This window comes from Rhinolophus ferrumequinum, chromosome 11 (genome assembly GCF_004115265.2).
Source record: "Rhinolophus ferrumequinum isolate MPI-CBG mRhiFer1 chromosome 11, mRhiFer1_v1.p, whole genome shotgun sequence".
Taxonomy (NCBI): domain Eukaryota; kingdom Metazoa; phylum Chordata; class Mammalia; order Chiroptera; family Rhinolophidae; genus Rhinolophus; species Rhinolophus ferrumequinum.
In genome coordinates, this window is record NC_046294.1 from 49275303 (window position 1) to 49297571 (window position 22269).

The window sequence follows — 22269 nt, forward strand, 5'->3', positions numbered from 1 at the left end:
GATCGGAGGTTAATAAAACAGTTCTTCCCTTTGAGGAGTTCTATCATAAACGGAAAGGCAGACATGTAATCATCTACTTGTAATATAAGTGTAAACACTATGAAAAATAGAGGCACAATACTATGTGCTTGTCAAGAACACGGAGGGGTTATCTTTTGATTCTGGGCATCAGGGAAAGGCCTCTTCTTATCCCCCCTCCCAGGAAAAGGCTTGCAAGCACAGACAGCATGAAAGCCAGGGTGTTAGGTGCTGCATTCTTATAAGCATCTGTTGGGACCAGACCCACTCACCTTCACCACAGGCACACTGAAGTTGGCATAGATGAAAGCTGTGGCTCCTCCTGCTTCCACCGAGCTCAGCTACAACACCAGAGAAAGAGCCAGAGTTGAAAGAGCCCCTGCCTGCCTGATTCTGCCCTACCTGACATCTGATGGCCTTTCTGCAGATTCCCTCCTGTGAACACTCCTATTTCAGCTCTGGGAGAATTACTTATTGAAAGACAATCACCCAATTTAGGAATTAAAGGAGCCTACTCAATGGCATTAGTGTTTGATGGCAGGGCCACAAGAGGACGACATTTAGGAATCCCCCTTTCTTTATCCTTCCTGCCAACATCCTTACTGAGGGCTACAATGAACAGCCCTGAAGTAAAGTAGACGTTTCATAAAACATTCTTGCTGCATAAGAAACCCTCTGTTATTTTCCATTTTATCTTATTCTATTCTAGTTCAGAATTCTTAAATGCTGACCAGATCCACTAAATTTATTTCACAGTCCACTAATGGATCATGAACTGTGGCTCACAGAACAGTTTAGACTACATGATTAGTTTTGAAAGTTGGGTACCATAGGAACTACTGATAGCATCTTTGGCATGTTTCCCAGATCACTCAGTCCCTCTCTAGGTAAGTAACCTCAGCTAAGGAGTTTCACCACTGGTATATTCTAGAATTATCGATGTGTTCTTTTAATATGAAGATGTTTTTCTGATTGTCAAAAAAATACATAAAAAAATTTAAAAATAATAGGAAAATACTTGAAAGTAATATTACTCATCATTTTACCATCCAGAAAAAAAAAAGCAATGTTATATTTTATATCCTAATAGTTGACTTTTTTTTTTTGGAAGAATTTTATGGTTTTATTAAAACACAGTTTACACACAAGCTGTCTATTCATTTTCTTCACTGCGCAGCCGGGCATTGGGATTGGTGACTCTGATGGCCAGCTGGGCTGCTCTTTCCACAATGGCTTTGCGGTTCTTTGAGGAGATGTTGTGAGCAATCTCAGCACAGTAAGATTTGTTGCACATCAGCAGCACTTCAAGCTCCTTGACGTTGTGGACCAGGAACTTCCAAAAGCCACTGGGCAGCATGTGCTTTGTTTTCTTGTTACTCCCATAACCAATGTTGGGCATCAAGTTCTGGCCCTTGAATCTTCTGCGCACCCTGTTGTCAATGCCTCTGGGTTTCCGCCTGTTACGCTTAATTTTGACATATCGGTCTGACTGGTGCCGGATAAACTTCTTGGTCCTCTTTTTGACGATTTTGGGCTTCACGAGTGGTCTGAGGGCAGCCATGATACCGGGTAAAAGATGAACGCCACTTCCGTAGGCAGCGCAGAGGAAGAGAGGGGAAGGGGCCTAATAGTTGACTTTTTTGAGGACTGACTATATGCTAGGCATTATACTACCGTGTTTCCCCAAAAATAAGACCGGGTCTTATATTAAGTTTTGTTCCAAAAGTCGCATTAGGGCTTATGTTCAGGGGATGTCATTCTGAAAAATCATGCTAGGGCTTATTTTCCAGTTGGGTCTTATTTTCGGGGAAACTCGGTAAGTCTTTACAAACATATTATCCCACTTATTCTTCACAACAATCCTAAGAATTGTTATTGTTACTATTCCCATTTTACAGAGGAGACACTGAGATACAGAGAGATTAAGTATTTTACAAAAGGTCACGTAACTCTCCAGTGACTGAGCAAGGGTTTGAGCTGAGCCAATGCTATCGGACTACAAACTCCCTGCTCTTAACCTTTATGTTACTACATTCTTGACATTCAGGGTATTTCCTAATGTTTATTATTATAAACAACACTGCACTGAACATTTTTGTGAATAAAATTATTTTTGCATTTTAGATTGTTTTTATAGGAAAGAATCCAAGCATTAGTAGTATTGTGTCAAAGTATATGCACATATTTAATACTTTAGTTTGTTTCATTTAAAAAATTTTAAAAATATAGCTAACATACAATATTATATTAGTTTCAGGGGTACATCATAGTTATTCAACATTTATATACCTAAAAAAGTGACCACCATGACAAGTCCATCAACTATCTGACCCCGTACCATGCTATCACAATATTATTGCTTATATTCCCCATGCTGTACATTATATTCCCATGACTTATTTATTTTATACCTGGAAATTTGGACCTCTTATTCCCTTCCTCTTTGTCCCCTTTTATAAATTTTTCAATTACAGTTGACATTCAATATTATTTTATATTAATTTCAGGTGTACACTATAATGGTTAGACATCTATATAATTTAAGAAGTGGTCCCCCTGACAGGCCTAGTACTCACCTGGCACTATACATAGTTATTACCATATCATTGGCTATATTCCCTGTGCTTTACTTTACATTCCCATGACTATTTTGTAACCAATTTGTACTTCTTGATCCCTTCACCTTTTTCACCCTGTCCCCCAACCCCCTTCCATCTATCACCCCAACAAATCTAGTACCTATCTGACACTACACATATTTATTACCATCTTATTGACAATACTTCTAATGCTATACCCTACAACTCCATAACTACTTTGTAACAACCAATTGTACTTCTTAATCCTTCCCCTTTTTTCACCTATACCCCCAACCCCCTCCCATCTGGCAACCATCAAAGTGTTCTCTGAATCTATGAGTTTGTTTCTGTTTTGTTTGTTAATTTTGTTCTTAGATTCCACATATAAGCAAAATCATATTGCATCTGTCTTTCTCTGTTGATATACTCCACTTAGCACAATACCCTCCAGGTCCATCCATGCTGCCGCATATGGTAAGAACCCATTCCCTTCTATGGCCGAGCAATATTCCATTGTATATATGTACTGCTACCTCTTTATCCATTCATCCATTGATAGCCACCCAGGCTACCCCCGTATCTTGGCCATTATACACAATGCTGCAGTGAACATATGGATGCACACTTCCCCTCGAAGTAGTGTGTTGCATTTCTTTGGATAAATCCCCAGAAGTGGGATTACTGGGTCCTTCATTGTCTCTTCTTATAGCCTTTGTTTTAAAGTCTATTTCGTCTGGTGTAATTATTGCTACCCCAGCTTTGTTTGTTTGTTTCCATTTTCATGAAATATCTTTTTCCATCCCTTTACTTTCTGTCTGTGACTTTCAATCTGAAGTGAATCTCTTGTAGGCAGCATATGTAAGGGTTTTGTTTTCTTATCCATTCAGCCCTCCTATGTCTTTTGATTGGAGGATTTAATCCACTTACCATGAAAGTAATTGTTGATAGATATGTAGCTATTGCCATTTTATTATTCATAATTTTGATTTTTTTTCCCATTTTAAAGAACATTCCTTGCAATACTAGTTTGATGGTGATGAACTCCTTTAGCTTTTTCTTGTCTGGGAAGTTTTTTGTCCTTTGATTTTAAATGATAGCCTTGCTGGTAGAGTGTCTTGGTTGTAGGTCCATCGTTTTCATCACGTTGAATATTTGTGTGAATGCCTTCTAGTCTGCTGAGTCTGTTGAGAAATCAGCTGACAATCTTATGGGAGACTCAGCAAAAGTCTCAAAATACACTGAGGCCACTCACCACCCGCCAGGGGCCTGCCAGACTCCAATACCTAGTTTTCCAAGAAAGAATGCAATGTGGGTGGGGCTGATGGCTCACCCGAGAGGAGTGCCTCCGGTGTTGGGGGAGTTGGGTGTGGCAGGGTCCCAGTGAATCTGCGGGGCGGAGCTGTAGAGCTCACCAGGCCAATCAGATTCAGATTTGGACGTAAGTGTAGGGGGAGGGCTCAACACAGGAAAGATGGCGCCTTCCTGCCAGCTTCACTGGAGGAGGACCTTACATAGGGAAAATGTCGTCTATCCTCCTGCCCTCCCCCCACAGCCACAACTTCAGAGTATGCCCCTATATGTTTCCGACACTTCCCGAATCACTATCCCTCCGCTGGAGCCCAAGGTGAGTGCCTGGGAGCAAGTGAGTCTGTGCGTGGGCTGTTTAAGAGGATATCTAGGTTTCACGCAGCCTTCTGTCCCACCCAGATGGTTGGAATCCCGACTCTTTTCACAGCCAGATGTTGTAGGGTCTCCTCTTCTTGGCACCAGTGCTCTGGGCTGAGGAGCCTGGTTTGGAGGCTGAGGTCCCTCGCTCCTCTGGGGGGAACCTCCATAGCAGAGATATTCCTCTTGATTCTCAGCTGTCACATGGAGGTTTGGAGCCCATTCCGCGTCTCTGTCTCTCCTACCAGTCTCAATTTGGCTTCTTTATATTTTCAGTTATAGGACTTCTGTTTGGCTGGACTTCAGATGATTCTCCAGGTTAATTGTTATATAATTCAGTTGTAATTTTAATATGTTCACGGAAGGATGCAGACACAGTGTTTATCTACTCCGCCATCTTGGATCTCTCATATTTAAAACTTTTAATACATACTGCTAAATTATTTTCTCACCAGCACCACGACACAACAGTGCCAGTCTACACCTCACCCTGGTTAAATGTCTCCCAGAACATTCATGGATCCCACCATATTCACCTGGAATTAGGATGTTAGCACTTGTTAGAGGAAACTGGACTGACTTGGTGACTCAGAACCCAGAAATGGCAGGGGTGATTTTTAGCCTTTCTTGAATCCTCCCTGTAGCCCTTTGGGAAGGACAATGAAAGCAACAGTTTGCTCCTGTGTTCTAGATGGATGATTCTAATAAACTGGATGATTCTGTTGTAACCCCTGTTGTCAGTCAGTATGGATGTAAGCAAGATGAAACAGAGGGACCTGGGGAATCTGACTTGTAGTACCTCCTGTAGTGCCTAAGAAAAATGCTGTCTGAAATTCAAAAAGCCCTGCAAATTTTTCAGCTGTGAGTACCAGACCAAATCGACCTCTGAGACTGTTTTGAGAACAAGAAAATAGACACCTAGATAGTCACGAAGTAAGAAGCCCTGGTTCAGAGCAAGACTCACATAGATCATAAATGTTGCAACTCGGTTCCCGGACTTCATTCTGTACAGGGGGCTGCTGGGTGACTGAGACAGAAATAAAACGTATTACTCTATGCAGTTGGCACCAGAGTGACAGCCAGGATTCCACCATAATACTGGGAAGAGAAAAATGGGGGTGTCATGGATGGGATATAGCCTTGAGCTACATCTAGTGGGGCTTGTGCCCATCTGTGCTGGTAGGTACTCAATATGCATTTTTTTTTTTTACTCATTTATTAGACACTCATATAAGTGAATTGTATGCTAATCAAACAAAATTGCTTGCCAGTAGTGAAAGTACTATATAAGGAGTTAATTGCACCTTTAATTTCTTGGTGAAATAAAGAAATAAATATATACAAATTATAGATAGTTATTATATAGGAATACCAAGTTAGAAGACTGGAGTTCCCATTTTTTTGCTGAAGAGATAACCCCTTTTTTGGGTCACAGAACAAGTTTGAGATATAATTTACATATCATAAAATCCACCCATTGTAACTATACCATTCACTGCGTTTGAGTCAATTTTAAGAGTTGTGCGAGCAACCATTCCACCAGTCCAGTTTTAGAACACTTCCATCAGCTGAAAAAATTCCCTCATGTCAATCCCCACTCCCACACCCAATCCCAGGCAACCACTGATCTACATTCTGTCTATAGTTTTGCCTTTTCTAGAAATTTCCTATAAATGGAATCAGACAAAACATAGATAAGGAGAGTGACTGGAGGAAGGGCAACCTTCACTGGAAGTCCCTGAGTGAAGCAAGACAGAAGACTCCATGACAGGCCACCTTCTTCTCCCCACCAGCAAATTATGGAGCGGGGGAAGGTGGCACATAAGAAAATGAGTAAGCACCAATCGGCGTGAAACCGAAGCTTCAGGTCTTCCTGGAACAAGAAGCTTTATTTTAAGATTTCCCGTAGTACTCCCTGGGAGCCCTACACGAGTTCTGCCTCAGAGAAATAAACGATAGTCTGGTTCCCCACCCCAGGAGGCTGGCCCCCGACCCCCAGTTACCGTAGCGTGGTCAAAGTGAGGCTCGTAGTGCCCTCCGATGCCATAGTTCACCACCTGGAGATACTCTGCATAGGGAGGCTGCACATCAAGACCTGTGAGAGCAGCGATGCGATGGTCAAGGGTGGGCAGCACGGGGTCAGCGGTGTCCTTCAGCCAGGCACTGAAACACACCACAGACGTGCGCATCAGTGGTCGGATGCCCGAAATGACAAATGTCTGTGAATGAATGAATGATGTCAATTGCCAGAGGAAGAAAGACAGGGAAGGAGGCAGGCAGGACAGGAAGATAGACACGAATGCCTAATGACCCACTCGTTCCTATGCTAGGTCTGCCGAGTCCGTTTGGAGCTCTGTCTCAACATTCATACATTCATTCATTCAACAAACATTCTCCGAGACCTACTCAGGCCCTGAGCTCAGTGCCGTGAAGAGTGAAGGTTCAAAGTACCAGGCACTGGGACACAAAAAGGAAAAAGACAAAAACCCTGCCTTTAAAACTGCTATCATTTCCCCGAAAATAAGATCTACCTGGACAATCAGCTCTAATGCGTCTTTTGGAGCAAAAATTAATGTAAGACCCAGTCTTATTTTATTTTATTGTATTTTATATTATACCTAGTCTTATATTATAGTAAAATAACACCAGGTCTTATATTAATTTTTGCTCCAAAAGACCATTAGAGCTGATTGTCCGGCTAGGTCTTATTTTTGGGGAAACACCGTATGTGTCAGACACATCAGTAGCTGCGTGCAACGGAAAAAGCTATGGATTCAAATTAGTAAGACCGGTCCCTGATCCTGTGTGACCTTATGCCCAGGCACTTAACCTTTAACCTCTCTAAGGTTCAGTGTATTCATCTATAAAATGGGAATGGTAATAATTAATCTCTATTTCACCGACTTCTGAAGACCGTGAGTCAATGCATGAGAAGATGCTTTGTAAGCTGTATGTGAGTGACTGCTGTAAAACACTCTGAAAAATCTCTGCTCTTCTGCTCTACTCCAAGACAAACCAGGATAGGTCAAAGGCCAACAAGCAAAGTTCAGTCTCTTTTCTTGATGGTCTTGTTGAGGTTCTGACAAAGTGGAGGATTTGGGATCAGAATGTAGGTCCTAGGGACGTGAGGAAGTGCTCCCCAAGCAAAGCCAGTGAGCGTCCTGGGGAGGTAAGGCTCTGAAGGGACGTGCCTCAGAATGATACGGGAAGACCACTTCTTTGCTCTTTAAATGCTGGATTGATTTGTTCATTCTTTCATACGGAGTGCATGCACAGTGCTATGCTATGTGCTCTTAGGTTTATGAAGATATCCAGGACAAAGCTAGTGTGTTCCCAGAACTCATGGGAGAAGACACATAAATATAACTGAGTACAGATCAAGGTAGAGTGAAAATTGAGACCAGCCTTTAAAGCAAAAGTGCTGGGGAGCACAGAAGAGGCCAGTGTTAATTCTGACTGGGGTACTGAGGTAAGATGGATATGTAGGCCAAATTTTGAAGGTTGTATAAAATTTCAATAGATGGAGAAGACATAGGGGTATTCCAGGCTGAAAAAACAGCGTAAGCACAGACAGAGGTGTGACACTGCATAGTGTGTCCAAATGTGAAAGCCTTTGGTCTATGAAAGAAGTAATAGGAGATAAGTCTGGGCCAGTAGGCTCAGGGCATGTTGCAGACAGCTGAGGACACCACGGTCAGAAAACTGGTCTTTACTTTGTGGATAATGAATGATCAGTGAAGGCTCCTGAGAGGAAAATGATTTGGCAGTTAGGAGTTCACCGCTGACCCTTGAGCGACCAGTTCCAGTGAAGTTGTGAGGACAGAACCAAAATTCACAGGAGGGCAGAGTGATGGAAAGGAAAAGGAGGCTTCTTTACCTCAAAAGTAAAACAAATACCACCCACTCCCCTGAAAGTTTAACTTTCTCTTTGACGCCTGAATGTCAGAGAGATTAGAAAAGCAATGAAGCTGAGGTCATATGGACCTTCCAAAACTCAAAAGATAACTCATAATGTGAAAGGTCCTTAAATGTACCAGACCAAATGATTGGTCAGATGATTAAGCCAGATGATTCTGCATCAAAGCTTTCATCACTCACCTCACTTCCCAGACAACAAAAACTCTGCACCCAGCCTGCGGTCTGGCCTCTCCCCGAGGAGGCTGTCATTGGTGTCTCCCGTGGCTGGGATGGGGACCCTCCTCTTACTGTAGCATCGGCCCTGTCCTTACAGTGCAAATAAAGTGCTGCAGTGGGGGGTGGGCAGGGATGGAGAGCAGGAGATAAAGCTGGGCTCTCACAGCTCAAACTGCCCTGCTAGGGAAGCCATCATGTCCAGAGATCCTCGTCATCCTTCTTGCCTGAATGTTGGCAAGTCATGCTGTGAGTATGAGTCAGGAGGTGGGAATGGAATCTTGTAAAGTCAGATTACAAATAGGGACAAGACCGTATTCTCTGGAAAAGCAATCCTGGTGAGGAGATTTTTTTTCTTTTTTTTTGATTGAGGGCATAGGAGCTTTTTTGCCTTTTTCTAATAGCCTCCTAGTTAAGTCCTCAGATCATAATACAATCTGTGAAAGGCCCTTGGGTGACAAGAGTGGACATTTCTTCCTCTCAACAAGAATGTGCAGATAGAAACATGAACTACAGGTTGTCCAGCAGCGTCTCTGATGGCTCCTTAATGGCAGCTGTGCTGGAGGGTGGGCAGCAGGTACGGCCGGAGCTCCTGCCCAGGAAGGACCCTCTTACCTTTTGCTGATGCGGTATTCCACCGGTAACTGCTTTTCGCCTGATGCCACCACGGATCTCTGTAGCTGGTGGGGAGGACGTAAGAGAAAGCTCAAGTGGTTTCGATGTGGAGGGAAAGACTCTGTCATTTCCAAAGATATGCTGTTCTCTAAGCATAAACCTAACAACCGCCAGTTCCTCCCTTATTAAAGGATATTATGCATATGCTACTAATTTAGTGATAGCTATCGATCTTGAAAATAAAAAAAATTAAGGGTGACAAAACAACCTTAGAGTTGAAAATAAACTTTAGCATCGAGTCTATAGACAGTAAGCACTCAACAAGTCTGTTGCACTGAAACAAAGTGATATTTGAATCCCTTTTGCATCTGCAAGGCTGTGAGTTCTGTAAGAACAAGGGCTGTTTCGCCTTCATCTTTGTATCCCAGTGTCTGGCACAGGGCCTGCCTGATGGTAAGCAAAGCACTTAGTATCTGTTGAATTAATTGAGTACCTCCAAAAACAGGAAACCTCTCTTCCCTCGGAGGCAGCCTGCTCCTCCTGGACACAGCTAACAAAAGCCCTTCCTTACAGACCAAATCTGCTTTGCTACAACTGCCTTGACGGCGGTGGGAGGGGACCAAACAGGTTTGAAGTCATTAATTTAACTGAATGTCTCTATTTTGTCCGCAATGTCTGGACATAAAATGTACATTGTTTTTAAATAAAGTGGCTTCTGACTGCAAAAGCATTATACCAAGGAGAGGCAGGGAGATATTAATTATATACGTCTACTGCATGTGTCATCAGAATGTCAGCTCCCTGAGGGCAAGAACTTGGTCTTTTGTCAGGGCTGTATCCCCAGGCCCCAGAGAAGGCCTGGCAGGGAGTGGGTGCTCCATACTGGGGAGGTGAGCAGATGAATGAGTGACCCAGAGTCCTGTACTGAAAGACCCAGCCCTGGCACTTCACAGGCAGTCAGAGCAGAGCACAGGGCAATGAACAGCTTAAGACGAAAACCCTTCCCTTGCTGGAGGCTTCTGTAATGTTATTGTTCCTGCTGCTAAGCCAGGTAGATGCCCTTGGGAAAGCCTCCTCCTTTCTTTGGACCCGTTTACCCGGCTATAAAATGTAGCACATGAACAGCACGTTCTTGGGAGTTTCTCTCAGCCCATCACTACAATATCAGGAAGCAGACAGCAGGTGACTGATATTGCCTCTGTCCTCTATCCAGTCCTTCAGCAGGTATCCTGGCAGCCTCACCTGAGTCATGCATACAGGAGAGAGGAGGGGTGCTCCCTCCTGTTCTTTCAGGACAGTGTCAATGGTTTCTAAAAAGTCTTAGGGAATCTCTGCTCCCTCTCCCCATTAAAGAGATTCCTTGCACTTAATTCCTTTAACAATTATTTATTGTATACCTACAAGTATTCCTTTGGGGGGATCAATATTTTTCGGTTGTTCTCTGTGCTAGGCATTGGAAATACAACATATGACACCAGATGTAAGTCATGGGGCCTAATGGGCAAGCACAGGGTGCTACGGAAATAAAGGGAAGGTGCATCCAGCCTGTTCTTACGAGACAGAAGGTTCCCAGAAGGCCCACAAGACAACTGGGATCAGACAGGTAAAAGGAGGCCAAGGAAAGAGCATTTCGGACAGAGAGACGAGTATGTGTGCAGGCTAGTGAGAGCCTGGCTCGTTCACGGACATGCAAGTTGTTTAGTGCAGCTGAGGTGTTACGTGGAAGGGGGACATGCTAGGGAAGGGGTTGGCAGCAGTCAGGCCCAGGAGCTTTGTAATCGTTAGAGAGCAAAAACGACCCATTAAATAGTGTAAGCAAGGGTTTGACATGGTCAGGTTCGACCTTTTAGTGCTCACTCTGGCTACAACGGGCATGCTACGAGGCGAGGCATTCCAAGGACACAATGTGACTAGTTTGGTCTAGTTGGGGACACAGGCTGCTCACCCATGAATGATACGGGACAACACACAAATGGCAGAATAAGTGAAAGTACCAAACAACTGGTGACAAAAGCTTTGAGTTCAGAGGAGGGAGAGGTTATTGTAGGTGGTCCCCAAAAAGGACTCTGAAAAAAACGTTCCTACTGAAAGAACCGATGAAAGTGAGCCACAGTGGCCAGGCCTAGTGGGCCAAGGGACGCGAGGGGTTTCAAAAAGTCTTTAAGGATGGATAGGATGTGGATGGGGGAGGAGTGACAAGAGAGCATTCATTGGAAAAGGGACAGTGAATAGGAAGCAGACAAATTCAAGGCAAGCCACGGAGGCGTCTGTGCTCGGCTCCCGTGGGGCAGCCATACAAGCCAGGGCTTATTCCTGGCAGAGCCAAAGACCAGACAGGGAGGAATCCGCAACCCCAGTAAGACACTTCTGGGGGAAGGGAGTGTGGCAAGGTCTGTGCATGCCAGATAGATGACCTGGCCATAGGGATTACACCAACGTCTCCGAGTGGGCCGCCTGTCCTGTTACTATGGTAACAGAGTTATTCTAAGGAAAAAGTAGCTGCTGGCCAAATGCTTCAGTGGCTCCCTGAGAAGCTGACGCTACTGAAAATACATCGTTCCAATTTCCCAGTGGAGCGTAATCGTCTCCAAAACTTTCTCTGCAAAGATTCTAGACTTCGTTGCAGGGCCTTTTAGATGAAATGATTATTGCTCCTCTTCTCCCCTCCAGTCCATGTTTGCTGTCAGAATCTTCCTTAAAAATCTGCAGACCTGATCTTCCCACCGTCCTGTTTACAACTGCCTGACAGCTCACCCTCTGCCTACAGGATAAATCCCAGCTCCCCAGCGTGATATTCACAGCACTTCCTAGTGGTCTCTGACCATGTAGCCTCATCTCCTACACCCCACCCCATCCCTGACACACTTCAGCTGCAGGGCTTCCTCCCTTCTCTGAATACCCTGCACCTCAGGCCCTCCTTACACAGATTGTTTTGTCTTCCTGGAATACCCTTAGCCACCTTGTCACGTTGATGAATTTCACATCCACAGGGAATCCTGCTGTTTCTTCTTTCTCCATCTGTTCCTCACCCAACTGCCTTTCCCACAGAGGAAGGTTCACTTTTTAAAAAAGATTTTTTTATTAAAAATATAGCTAACATACAAGATTGTATTAGTTTCAGGGGAACGCCATAGTTATTCAATATTGATATACCTCAAGAAGTGATCACCATGATAAGTCCATCAACCATCTGACACCTTACTATGCTATCATAATATTATTGACCATATTCCCCATACTGTACATTACATCCCCATGACCTAGAAATTTGGACTTATGATACCCCTCCCACTCCGTTTTAAATTTATCAATCACAGTTGACATTCAGTATTATTTTATATTAATTTCAGGTATACAGCATAGTGGTTAGACATTTATATAATTTAAGAAGTGATCCCCCTGACAGGCCTAGTACTCACCTGGCACTATACATAGTTATTACCATATTATGGGCTATATTCCCTATGCTTTACTTTACATCCCCATGACTATTTTATAACTCACCATTTGTACTTCTTGATCCCTTCACCTTTTTCACCCTGCCTCCCAGGCCCCTCCCATCTATCACACCAACAAATCTAGTACCCATCTGACACCATACGTAGTTATTACAATATTATTGACTATATTCGTTATGCTATACCCTACATCCCCATAACTACTTTGTAACAACCAATTTGTACTTCTTAATCCCTTCCCTTTTTTTCACTCACATCCCCTAACATTTGGCAACCATCAAAATGTTCTCTGAATCTATGAGTTTGTTTCTGTTTTGTTTGTTAATTTTGTTCTTAGATTCTACATATAAGTGAAATCACATTGCATCTGTCTTTCTCTGTCTGACATACTCCACTCAGCACAACACCCTCCCGGTCTATCCATGCCGCTGCAGATGGCAAGAACCCATTCCCTTCTATGGCCGAGCAATATTCCATTGTATATATGTACCACCTATTTTTTTTCCATTCTTCCACTGACTGACACCTAGGCTGCCTCCACATCTTGGCATTGTAAATAATGCTGCAATGAACATATGGATTCACACGTTTCCTTGAAGTAGCATTTTGGGTTCCTTTGGATAAATACCCTGAAGTGGGGTTACTGGGTTCTTCATTGTTTCTTCTAGCCTTTTTTTTCCCCAACTTTTATTTATTTTAAGTGTGTTCTTCCAGGACCAACTTTTATTTATTTTAAGTGTGTTCTTCCAGGACCCATCAGCTCCAAGTCAAGTGGTGGTTTCAATCTAGTTGTGGAGGGCGCAGCTCACAGTGGCCTATGCAGTGATCGAACGGCAACCCTGGTGTTATGAGCATCGTGCTCTAACCAACTGACCTAACCGACTAGCCTTTGTTTTAACTAGCATTTGTTTTAGTCTGTTTTGTCTGGTATAATTATTGTTACCCCAGCCTTTTTTGTTTGTTTGTCTGTTTTTTCATTTCCATTTTCATGAAATATGTTTTTCCATCCTTTACTTTCTCTCTGTGTGTGTCTTTCAATCTGAAGTGAGTCTCCTGTAGGCAGCATACATAGGGGTCTGGTTTCTTAACCATTCAGCCCTCCTATGTCTTTTTTTTTTTTTAAAGATTTTATTGGGGTAGGGGAACAGGACTTTATTGGGGAACAGTGTGTACTTTCAGGTCTTTTACCAAGTCAAGTTGTTGTCCTTTCAATCTAAGTTGTGGAGGGCGCAGCTCAGCTCCAGGGCCTGTTGCCGTTGTTAGTTGCAGGGGTCGCAGCCCACCATCCCTTGAAGAAGTCGAGGAGTAGAACCGGCAACCTTGTGGTTAAGAGCCTGCACTCCAACCAACTGTGCCATCTGGCCACTCGGGAGCTGAGCGGCAACTCATTGACTTCATTCTAGTTGCAGAGAGCACAGCTCACCGGCCCATGTGGGAATCGAACCAGCAGCCCCATTGCCCAGAGCTCGCACTCTAACCAACTGAGCCACCCGTCTACCCCCCTCCTATGTCTTTTGATTGGAGCATTTAATACATTTACCTTGAAAGTAATTGTTGATAGATATGTAGCTAATGCCATTTTATTATCCATAATTTTGATTTTTTTTTCCCATCTTAAAGAAGGACCTCTAACATTCCTTGTAATACTGGTTTGGTGGCAATGAATTCCTTTAGCTTTTTCTTGTCTGGGAAGCTCTTTATCTGTCTTTCAATTTTAAATGATAACCTTGCTGGGAAGAGTAGTCTTGGTTGTAGGTCCTTGCTTTTCATCACATTGAGTATTTTGTGCCAATGCCTTCTGGCCTGCAAACTTTCTGTTGAGAAATCAGCTGACAGTCTTATTGGAGCTCCCTTATAAGCTACTACTTGCCTTTCTCTTGCTGCCTTTAGGATTCTCTCTTTGGCTTTAACCTTTGCCATTTTAATTATAATGTGTCTTGGTGTGGGCCTATTTGGGTTCATCCTGTTTGGGACTCGCTGTGCTTCCTGGGCTTGTATGTCTACTTCCTTTGCCAGGTTAGGGAAGTTTTCAGTTATTATATCTTCAAATAGGTTCTCAGTCTCTTGCTTTCTCTCTTCCTTTGGTACACCTATGATACAAATGTTGTTATGCTTGATGTTATTCCAGAGGTCTCTTAAACTCTGATTTTTTTTGTTTGTTTGTTTGTTTCTTGCTGTTTTGATTGGGTGTTTTCTGCTACCTTGTCTTCTAAATCATTGATTCAATCCTTTGCTTCGTCTAGTCTGCTGGTGATTCCTTCTAGTGCATTCTTCATTTCAGTTTTGTATTCTTCACCTCTGAGTGGTTCTGTTTTATAATTTCTGTGTCCCTTTTTATGCTTGTAATCTCTTTGTTGAAGTTCTCACTAAGTACCTTGAACATCCTTATAACCATTGTTTTAAACTCTGTATCTGGTAGGTTGCTTGCCTCCATTTTGTTTAGTTCTTTTTCTGGAGTTTTCTCCTGTTCTTTCATTTGGTTGTTTTAAACTCTGTATCTGGTAGGTTGCTTGCCTCCATTTTGTTTAGTTCTTTTTCTGGAGTTTTCTCCTGTTCTTTCATTTGGGACACATTTCTTTGTTTCCTCATTTCGGCTACCTCTCTGTGTTTGTTTTTTGTTTCTATGTATTAGGTAGATCTGCTATGTCTCCAGTTTTGGCCTGGTGGCCTTATGTAGTAGGTGTCCTGTGGGGCCCAGTGGCACAGTCTCCCTGGTTCCCTGCTCTAGGAGTATCCCTTGTATGGGTTGTGTGTGCTCACCAGTTATAAATGAAACTTGATTGCTATTGGCATGTCAGTGGGTAGGATTGACCCTCAACCTGACTGGCTGTAGGGTTTGGCCACGTCCACAGTTTATGGGCTGCTGTGCGGGAGGCTAACCCAACTGAGTGGGAGTCACTCCAGCAAGCTCTGGTGCCTGTTGAGACCACTCTTCGTGTGTGCCACTTGTGGGGCGAATAGGGCGGTACTCTGCTTTGGTCTGAAGACACCCTCCGAGTATGTTGGTTCTGGGGCCTCTTGCAAGAAGCTCCAGTGCTGGCCCAGTCACCCACTGTCTGTGACTGTTTGGGGACTACCTGGTAGGAGTTACAAATTGATCCGTGGTTGTTCGCTACCTGTGCTAAACCTGGAGGAACGTGGGGAGGCCACACTGCGGACCGAGTACTTCCACCTGTACCAGGCCTGGGGTAACTCCACAAAACTCCAGGACACCTGGAGGCCTGCTGCCACCTGCTGGCTCCCTTACAGTTCAGCCACTGCTAAAGCCTCGAGTTGGGTTTGGCAGTGGTCATCAGGTTAATGTAGACTGGTTTGGTGCCAATGCTGAGTCTGGAGTGACTCGGCAAAATTCTAAGAGCACACCAAGGCCAGTCACTGCCTGCCTGGGGCCTGTGGACTCAAGATAGTTTTCCAAGAAACAGTGAAATGTGGGAAGGCCTGGCTGCTCTCAGAGAAAGTGCCTCAAGCCTGCGGGAGTTGGGTGGGGTGGGGTCCCAGTGAGTCAGCAGGGCGGAGCTCACCAGGCCAATCAGATTCAGATTTGGCCTGTGTGGGCGGGCTCAACATAGGAAAGATGGCGCCCGTCTGCTGGCTGCATAGCAGAGGAGCCCTCACCAGAAAAATGCTGACTGTCCTCCAGTCCTCCCCGCACAGCCACATACCTCAGTCTGCCCCCTGTTGTCTCTGAGGCCCCCCAAGTCACCATCCCTCCGCTGGAGCCCAAGGTGAGTGCCTGCCAACGAGTAAGTCTGTGCGCGGGCCATTTAAGAGGATGTCTGGGTTTCCTGAAGCCTCCCATGCCACCCAAATGGTCGGAATCCCCAGTTTTCACAGCCAGATATTGTCGGGGCTCCTCTTTCCAGCACTAGTACTCTTGGCTAGGAAGCCTGGTGTGGTGGGCTGGGGACCCTCGCTCCTTCCAGGGAATCCTCCATGGCTGAGATACTCCTCCTGATTCTCAACTGCCACATAGAGGTTTGGGGCCTGTGCCGCATTTCCACACTTCCTATGGTCTCCTTGTGGCTTATTTATATTTTCAGTCATAGGACTTTTGTTTGGCTAGACTTCAGCTGGTTCTCGAGGTTGATTGTTCCATAATTTAGTTGTAATTTTAATGTGTTTATGGAAGGATGCAGGCACCACGTTTATCTACTCTGTCATCCTGGATCTCTCGAGGAAGGTTCACTTTTAATGCTGCCATAGCACAACTCCCTACACACACCTCTATGACAATACGTATCACAGTGTATTGTAAATATGTGTTTTCTCCCTTCTGTAGTTAAGTTCCTAAAGGAAAGGACCACAATTTAATCTCTTTGTAGAAGCCCAGCACCTGGTACAGTGTCTGGCACACAGCAGACTCTGTTGTTTTGATGAATGACTGAACGGCTGCCTAGATATACTATACCCTATGAATGGCACAATGACATAAGTAATTCTGAGACAGTCTTAATTTGTATATGTTAGAGTGGTGAGGTAGATTGAATTATTTTTCTAAATATTTGCCACACTTTCTGGGGGAACAATTACACATCCTCTCCACATTGACATCAAACATGGCACAGCAACTTGCAGTGCCTTCCCTGCAGGACAATTAGATATTCTCTCCCTCTTGACTGCAGTGGTGGCCGCACCTTTTGCTGTAACCAATGAAATGTGGACGGAAGTAAATGTCTGGCACTTCCAAGCAGAAGCTTTAACAGCCAGCTAGCAGTTTGTCATCTCTGTCTTTTTCAATTCCGATGAGTCTGGCAATGTCCCACACAGAGGCTGCACAGTGAGGCTGGGTCCCATGGTGAACAGTGTGGGGCAGAGCTGCAGCCAGCCCAAGATAGACATGTAATGTGAGAAAGAACCAAACCTGTATTGTTGTCTTGGAGATTTCGGGTCTTCTTGTGACCAAACATAACTTAGCCTAAGTTAACTGATTTAAGAAGGCAGACTAGCAGAGCAGTGATCAGTGTACCTCTAAGTTCCCGTCTGGCTCTAGCGACATTTGTGACCTTAATCACGTCCTCTCCCCTCTCCAGGCCTCAGTCCCCCCTTAACAAAATAATACAGTTGACCTAGATAATCTTTCCACTGTGTAATTCTGTAAATCTGGACCAGGATATCACTCCTACCCCTGTCATTTCACCCATTTTTGTTCTTTTACCAATTACATGGAATGATGGACCTTTGCAGGGATACCTTCTTTTTTTTTTTAGGTTGAATACGATATGTACAGAACTCAAGTGTGGCATTTGCTGAATTTTGACAAATGCATACAGTCATGTACTCCACATCCCTAACAAGATATTGAGAACACATTTTCAGTACCCAGAAAATCCCCTGTCCTCTTCCCCAGCCAATCCTCTCTCTCCAGAGGCAAACACGACTGTGATTCTCCACCCCCCCACACTGCTGATTAGTTTTATGGAATGGTTGGTGTTCCGAACTTCTGGACTGATGAAGTGTCTCGTTGTTTGGGCTGCCTATTCTCACACTCATGAACTCCAGGCGTGTGACGACACAAAGGGTAGTTCTGGGCAGGCTTTGGGGACACTCACCCACGGTGCTGCAAGCCCTTTAATTTTCTGAGCCTCCGAGTCACTGACGAAATCATGGTAGAGAACCACGTAGGGTTCCAGGTGGATGACCTCCTTCCGGATGGGCTGGAGCAGGAGGTAGGGACTGGAGTTGGTCTCATAGGAGCAGTAGAGGCTAGGGATCTGGTAATGAGTGGGCTGGAAGGAAAGACCAAAATCAGCATTAGAGAAAAAGGGCCTAGGAGCTGACACTAATTTAGGGGAACTACAGCATAAAAAAACTGGAATGTGGGAGATTCAGAATACGGTCACTGATGAGCTTTATTATTATTTTTTTAATGTATCAATCCTTTTCCTCACACTGTCCCAGTTCTACCTTCTCTCTCTCCCACAAAACCTGTTCCCCTTTTCTTTTTCTCTGAGAAATCCTACCTGGGAACCCAGGGTCTGACATAACCCCTCATAGGTGTCTCTGGTCTGTAGGTGGGGTACGTTGGGTCTCTGGATGACAGTTTCCATGACTGCCTGGTTGGGGCTCTCTGCCAAGAGTTTTTCATATTTCAGGACATTTCTGGCCATCCTCTTATTTTCTGGGCCTGGGAGAAATCAGAGCAGGGAATAATACAGATTAACAAAGAGTGGACCCAAGGAGTGCCAAGGTTTCCTAGAGCTTCACTGTCACACGTGACCGGCAACTGGACGCCTTGAATAAGTCCTGTGTCCATGCACAGTCGGATGTAAGGCCCTCACTCCCAGAAGAACACCTGGTATTAAAAAAAAAAAAAAATGAATTGGGTCTAGTAGATGTGATGGTGCAAAGGACTTTGGGAAGAAAAGTGGTACTTCATACTTTTAGACCAAGGGATCATTAGGGTGGTGGCTCTAGGAGCCTGTGATGGTCAGTTTTACATATAGGGAAGAAGCTTCAGTCATTCATTCATTCACTCATCTATTCAGTAAATCTTTAGTGAAAATCTAGAATGTACCAGATATTAAGCTAGAGGCTAAACTCCCAGAGTTGAGTCTAATGGAGAAAAGAGACATTAAATAACTACTTACAATGAAACATGACAAGTAAGTGCTATAAAAGAGAAGTAGAGAGAGCCAAAACCTATACGAGAGACCCAACCTATTCTTCCTGGAAAATTGCAAGGTAATTCATTCCCGATTCTACTAGATCCTTCAAAATTCCTAACTGGCCTAGATGCAGAAGAGCATGGGACAAAAGGTTCTAGTTTTGGTTGTAGCCTGGGTGCCTACAGGGGTTTTGTGTCTGGCTTGTGCCCACTTTGGCTGCAAGATGCCCTGTGGGTTGGTTGCTAGCCTCTGTGCAAGATCCTCAGCGCGTCTCAGAAGGTGCTGAATTGTTCTCATGCTCCCAAAGCGTCTTTCTCTGACGTGATCTGTGTGCTAACCACCACCTCCACCTGGCAAAGGAGGGAAGGAGGGGACAGAAATTACTATCCCTTTTTAACAAGAGGAGAAATGAAGCTTTGGAAAATGGAAATGATGAGCCCAGAACACCAATGAAAATATTGCAAAGCCACATATGCAAATAGGAGTCTCAATTTGCTGGGTCCTACTTATCCACCTATAATAACAGTTTGGGTTCTCTGGGAGAGACAGAGATTTTAATAGATCAAGACAAAGAAATAAAGAGACGTTGGGTTATCATTTCACCTGTACCACTAATTGCCCACGTGTTTCTAGAACCTACAGCTCCTCCTTTATCCTACTGTTTGCCAAATTATCAGAAAGGAATAATGTTACTAAATAGATTCATTACAAAGTGATAAATGCAATTATGAAGTCCTACATGAAATACTTTATAAATATGAAAACACAATATACATACAGCATAAGGATTAAGTATCTTTAGCATCTAAATATTTTATTAAAGGAAAACCTGGGAAGCCATTTACTCCCAAAATTTTAAGCAAAAATATCCAAGCAGAGAGCGAAGTTAGCAAGTCTCCCTCTGGTTCTACTCTGGTGAAGGTTGAAGCTGAACTCTGCTAACTGGGCAGGATGTATGCATAGCAAAGTGAGCTCTGATTTAAAGAGAAAAACTGATATCTCTTTGTAAGCAGCCAAGGTGAAGAATCCTGCTGAGTCACTCTCTTTACACACACACAGCTCTCATTGATTGCACTCATTCCCAGGTCTACTTCCAAAACCTGGGTCTTTAAATGCCCCTGAAGAAACTGGCTTCCAATCCAGGACTTGTTCCCCACTGAAGAAACACTAATCTATAACTGGTTGAGGGTGGCGGAGGAAAGAGACAGGTTGACATCGTCATAGCATTTTCCCACTAACTTAAAAATTTCCCCATGATGCATTGATCAGTATGTAAGATTTAATCCAAAAATTAGAAATGTGCCTTGGATTATGAAATTAGAAAAATAAAAATAGACAGCTGTGTTTCACTTGCAGAGATTAAAGGCCAGAGCAGAAGGGATTTTCCTGTAAATCAGGCCTGTGGCTATCCTTCATCATTACGTACTGTAGAGAAGAAACTCTCGGGAGAGGCTCAGGGCACACGAAACATTTCCCGCCTATAAAAAAAAAAAGAAAGAAAGAAAGAAAAGGAAGAGTTAACTTCACTGAGGATATCTCCTCTGACCAAATCATTCAACAGATTTTTTTTTAAATTATAAAATCTTTTTACCACAAGTAGAAAATAAGACTCATTGAAATGAGCAACAGAGTAGAAATGTGGACGTGCTCTATCCTAATTCAGGATTTGCAGCCCTGCTGCAAATCAGGTCTCCTCAGTTTTCTCGTTTACAAATGACTTATTACCACCCTTACTGGGGAAGGTAGAAACATAAATGAAAATAAACTTAAAAAAAAAAATCCTCAAATCCTAAAGCATGCAAAACCATGTAATTGCAGGGTGGCATTGTTTTGGTTTCTTTTATTATTAAACTTAATATGGAACTATAAAAACTTAGTAAAAAAATTTTTTTTCCCCCAGGCTCAGGACTTCCTGGAGTCTACTAAGTTAGTAGGAGGAGGCAAAGAAAGAACTCAACTGAAATATGCCCACTGCCTAGTAATGAATTCTCGCTGTAGCCATTCAACCTTGGGCTACATGTGGTCAAAAATAAATGGGGCTTTCCAGGCAAACCTGGGAAACAAAACCCAGTATGGGCGGGCTGCCTCTGGGTGTGGTGGAATGGTGATGAACCAATAGAATTGTATTTCCTTCTGATTATTTTATTTTTACATACTAAAAAATTCCTTTTCAGTGACAAAAGCAACAACAAGCACATAAAACATATACGAAATAGAAAAACAACGCTCCACTGAAACCCAGGCACTCCAAGTACTCTGGATAACACTCAGTCTTCACAAAGTTATAATCGTATTTCTTATACACTTTCATACCGTGCTTATTTCACAATACACTGTTATAAGGGGTATTTTTTTATATCATAACAAAAATAGTCTTCAGAGACAGCCTTTTAAAATTATTATTTTTAATTGTGATAAAAAACACATACATTTACCATCTTTATCATTTCTAAGTGTACAGTTCAGTAGTATTAAATGCAACCAACTCCAGAATGTTTTCATCTTGCAAAACTGAAACTCTGTACCCATTAAGCAAAACCTCCCATTTCTCCTCCCCCCACAGTCCTTGCAACCCCCACTGTACTCTCTGTCTCTATGAATGTAACTACTCTAGATGCCTCCTACAGCATTCGTCTTTTTGTGACTGGCTGATTTCACATAGCATGATTTCCTCGAGGTTCATCTATGTGGTGGCATGTGTCAGAACTTCCTTCTTTTTTTAAGGTTGACTATTATTCCATTGTATGTATATACAACACATTGTATTTATCCATCCATCTTTCGATGGATACTTGTGGGTTGCTTCCACTTCTTGGCTGTTGTGAATAGTGCTGCTATGAACATGAGTGTGCAAGAGAGACAGCATTTTCTTTTTAAATTAAAATTTATTGGGGTGACAATGGTTAGTAAAATTACATAGGTTTCAAGTGTACAATTCTGTATCACATCATCTACCACGATGCCAAAAAAATGCATACACGAGTTGTATTCATCTTTTGTTATCGGTATATATTGAATATTATAATTTTAATACAGTTTTTTGCCTTTCTTAAAACGTGTATACATTTTTTTGGCACCCTCTGTATATATCACATTGTGTGTTCACCACTCAGAGTCAGTTCTCCTTCCATCACCATATATTTGACCCCCTTTGCCCTCTTCTACCATCACCCTCCCACCTTACCCTCTGGTAACCAC

General features: G+C 43.3%; 2 protein-coding genes across 2 annotated transcripts in view; both read right to left on the reverse strand.

The window, feature by feature from the left end:
* The window catches only part of P4HA3 (prolyl 4-hydroxylase subunit alpha 3), a 41001-nt gene that overhangs the window by 2546 nt on the left and 16186 nt on the right, over nucleotides 1-22269 (reverse strand). Inside the window, exons 5-11 of the mRNA XM_033119047.1 lie at nucleotides 20498-20549; nucleotides 18427-18590; nucleotides 18016-18192; nucleotides 9009-9073; nucleotides 6266-6425; nucleotides 5227-5289; nucleotides 291-359 (exon numbers count right to left, since the gene is read on the reverse strand). Coding sequence (XP_032974938.1) covers nucleotides 291-359; nucleotides 5227-5289; nucleotides 6266-6425; nucleotides 9009-9073; nucleotides 18016-18192; nucleotides 18427-18590; nucleotides 20498-20549 — 750 coding nt within the window. The remainder of the gene's footprint in view (nucleotides 1-290; nucleotides 360-5226; nucleotides 5290-6265; nucleotides 6426-9008; nucleotides 9074-18015; nucleotides 18193-18426; nucleotides 18591-20497; nucleotides 20550-22269) is intronic.
* On the reverse strand, nucleotides 1140-1629 carry LOC117029819 (60S ribosomal protein L32-like). Its single transcript, XM_033119048.1, has one exon. It carries the CDS (start codon nucleotides 1577-1579, stop codon nucleotides 1172-1174), a length of 408 nt encoding a protein of 135 aa, XP_032974939.1. The 5' UTR covers nucleotides 1580-1629; the 3' UTR covers nucleotides 1140-1171.

Coding starts and splice junctions, on each gene's coding strand:
- LOC117029819 (XM_033119048.1), bottom strand. CDS start 1,579: ATGGCTGCCCTCAGACCACTCGTGAAGCCCAAAATCGTCAAAAAGAGG.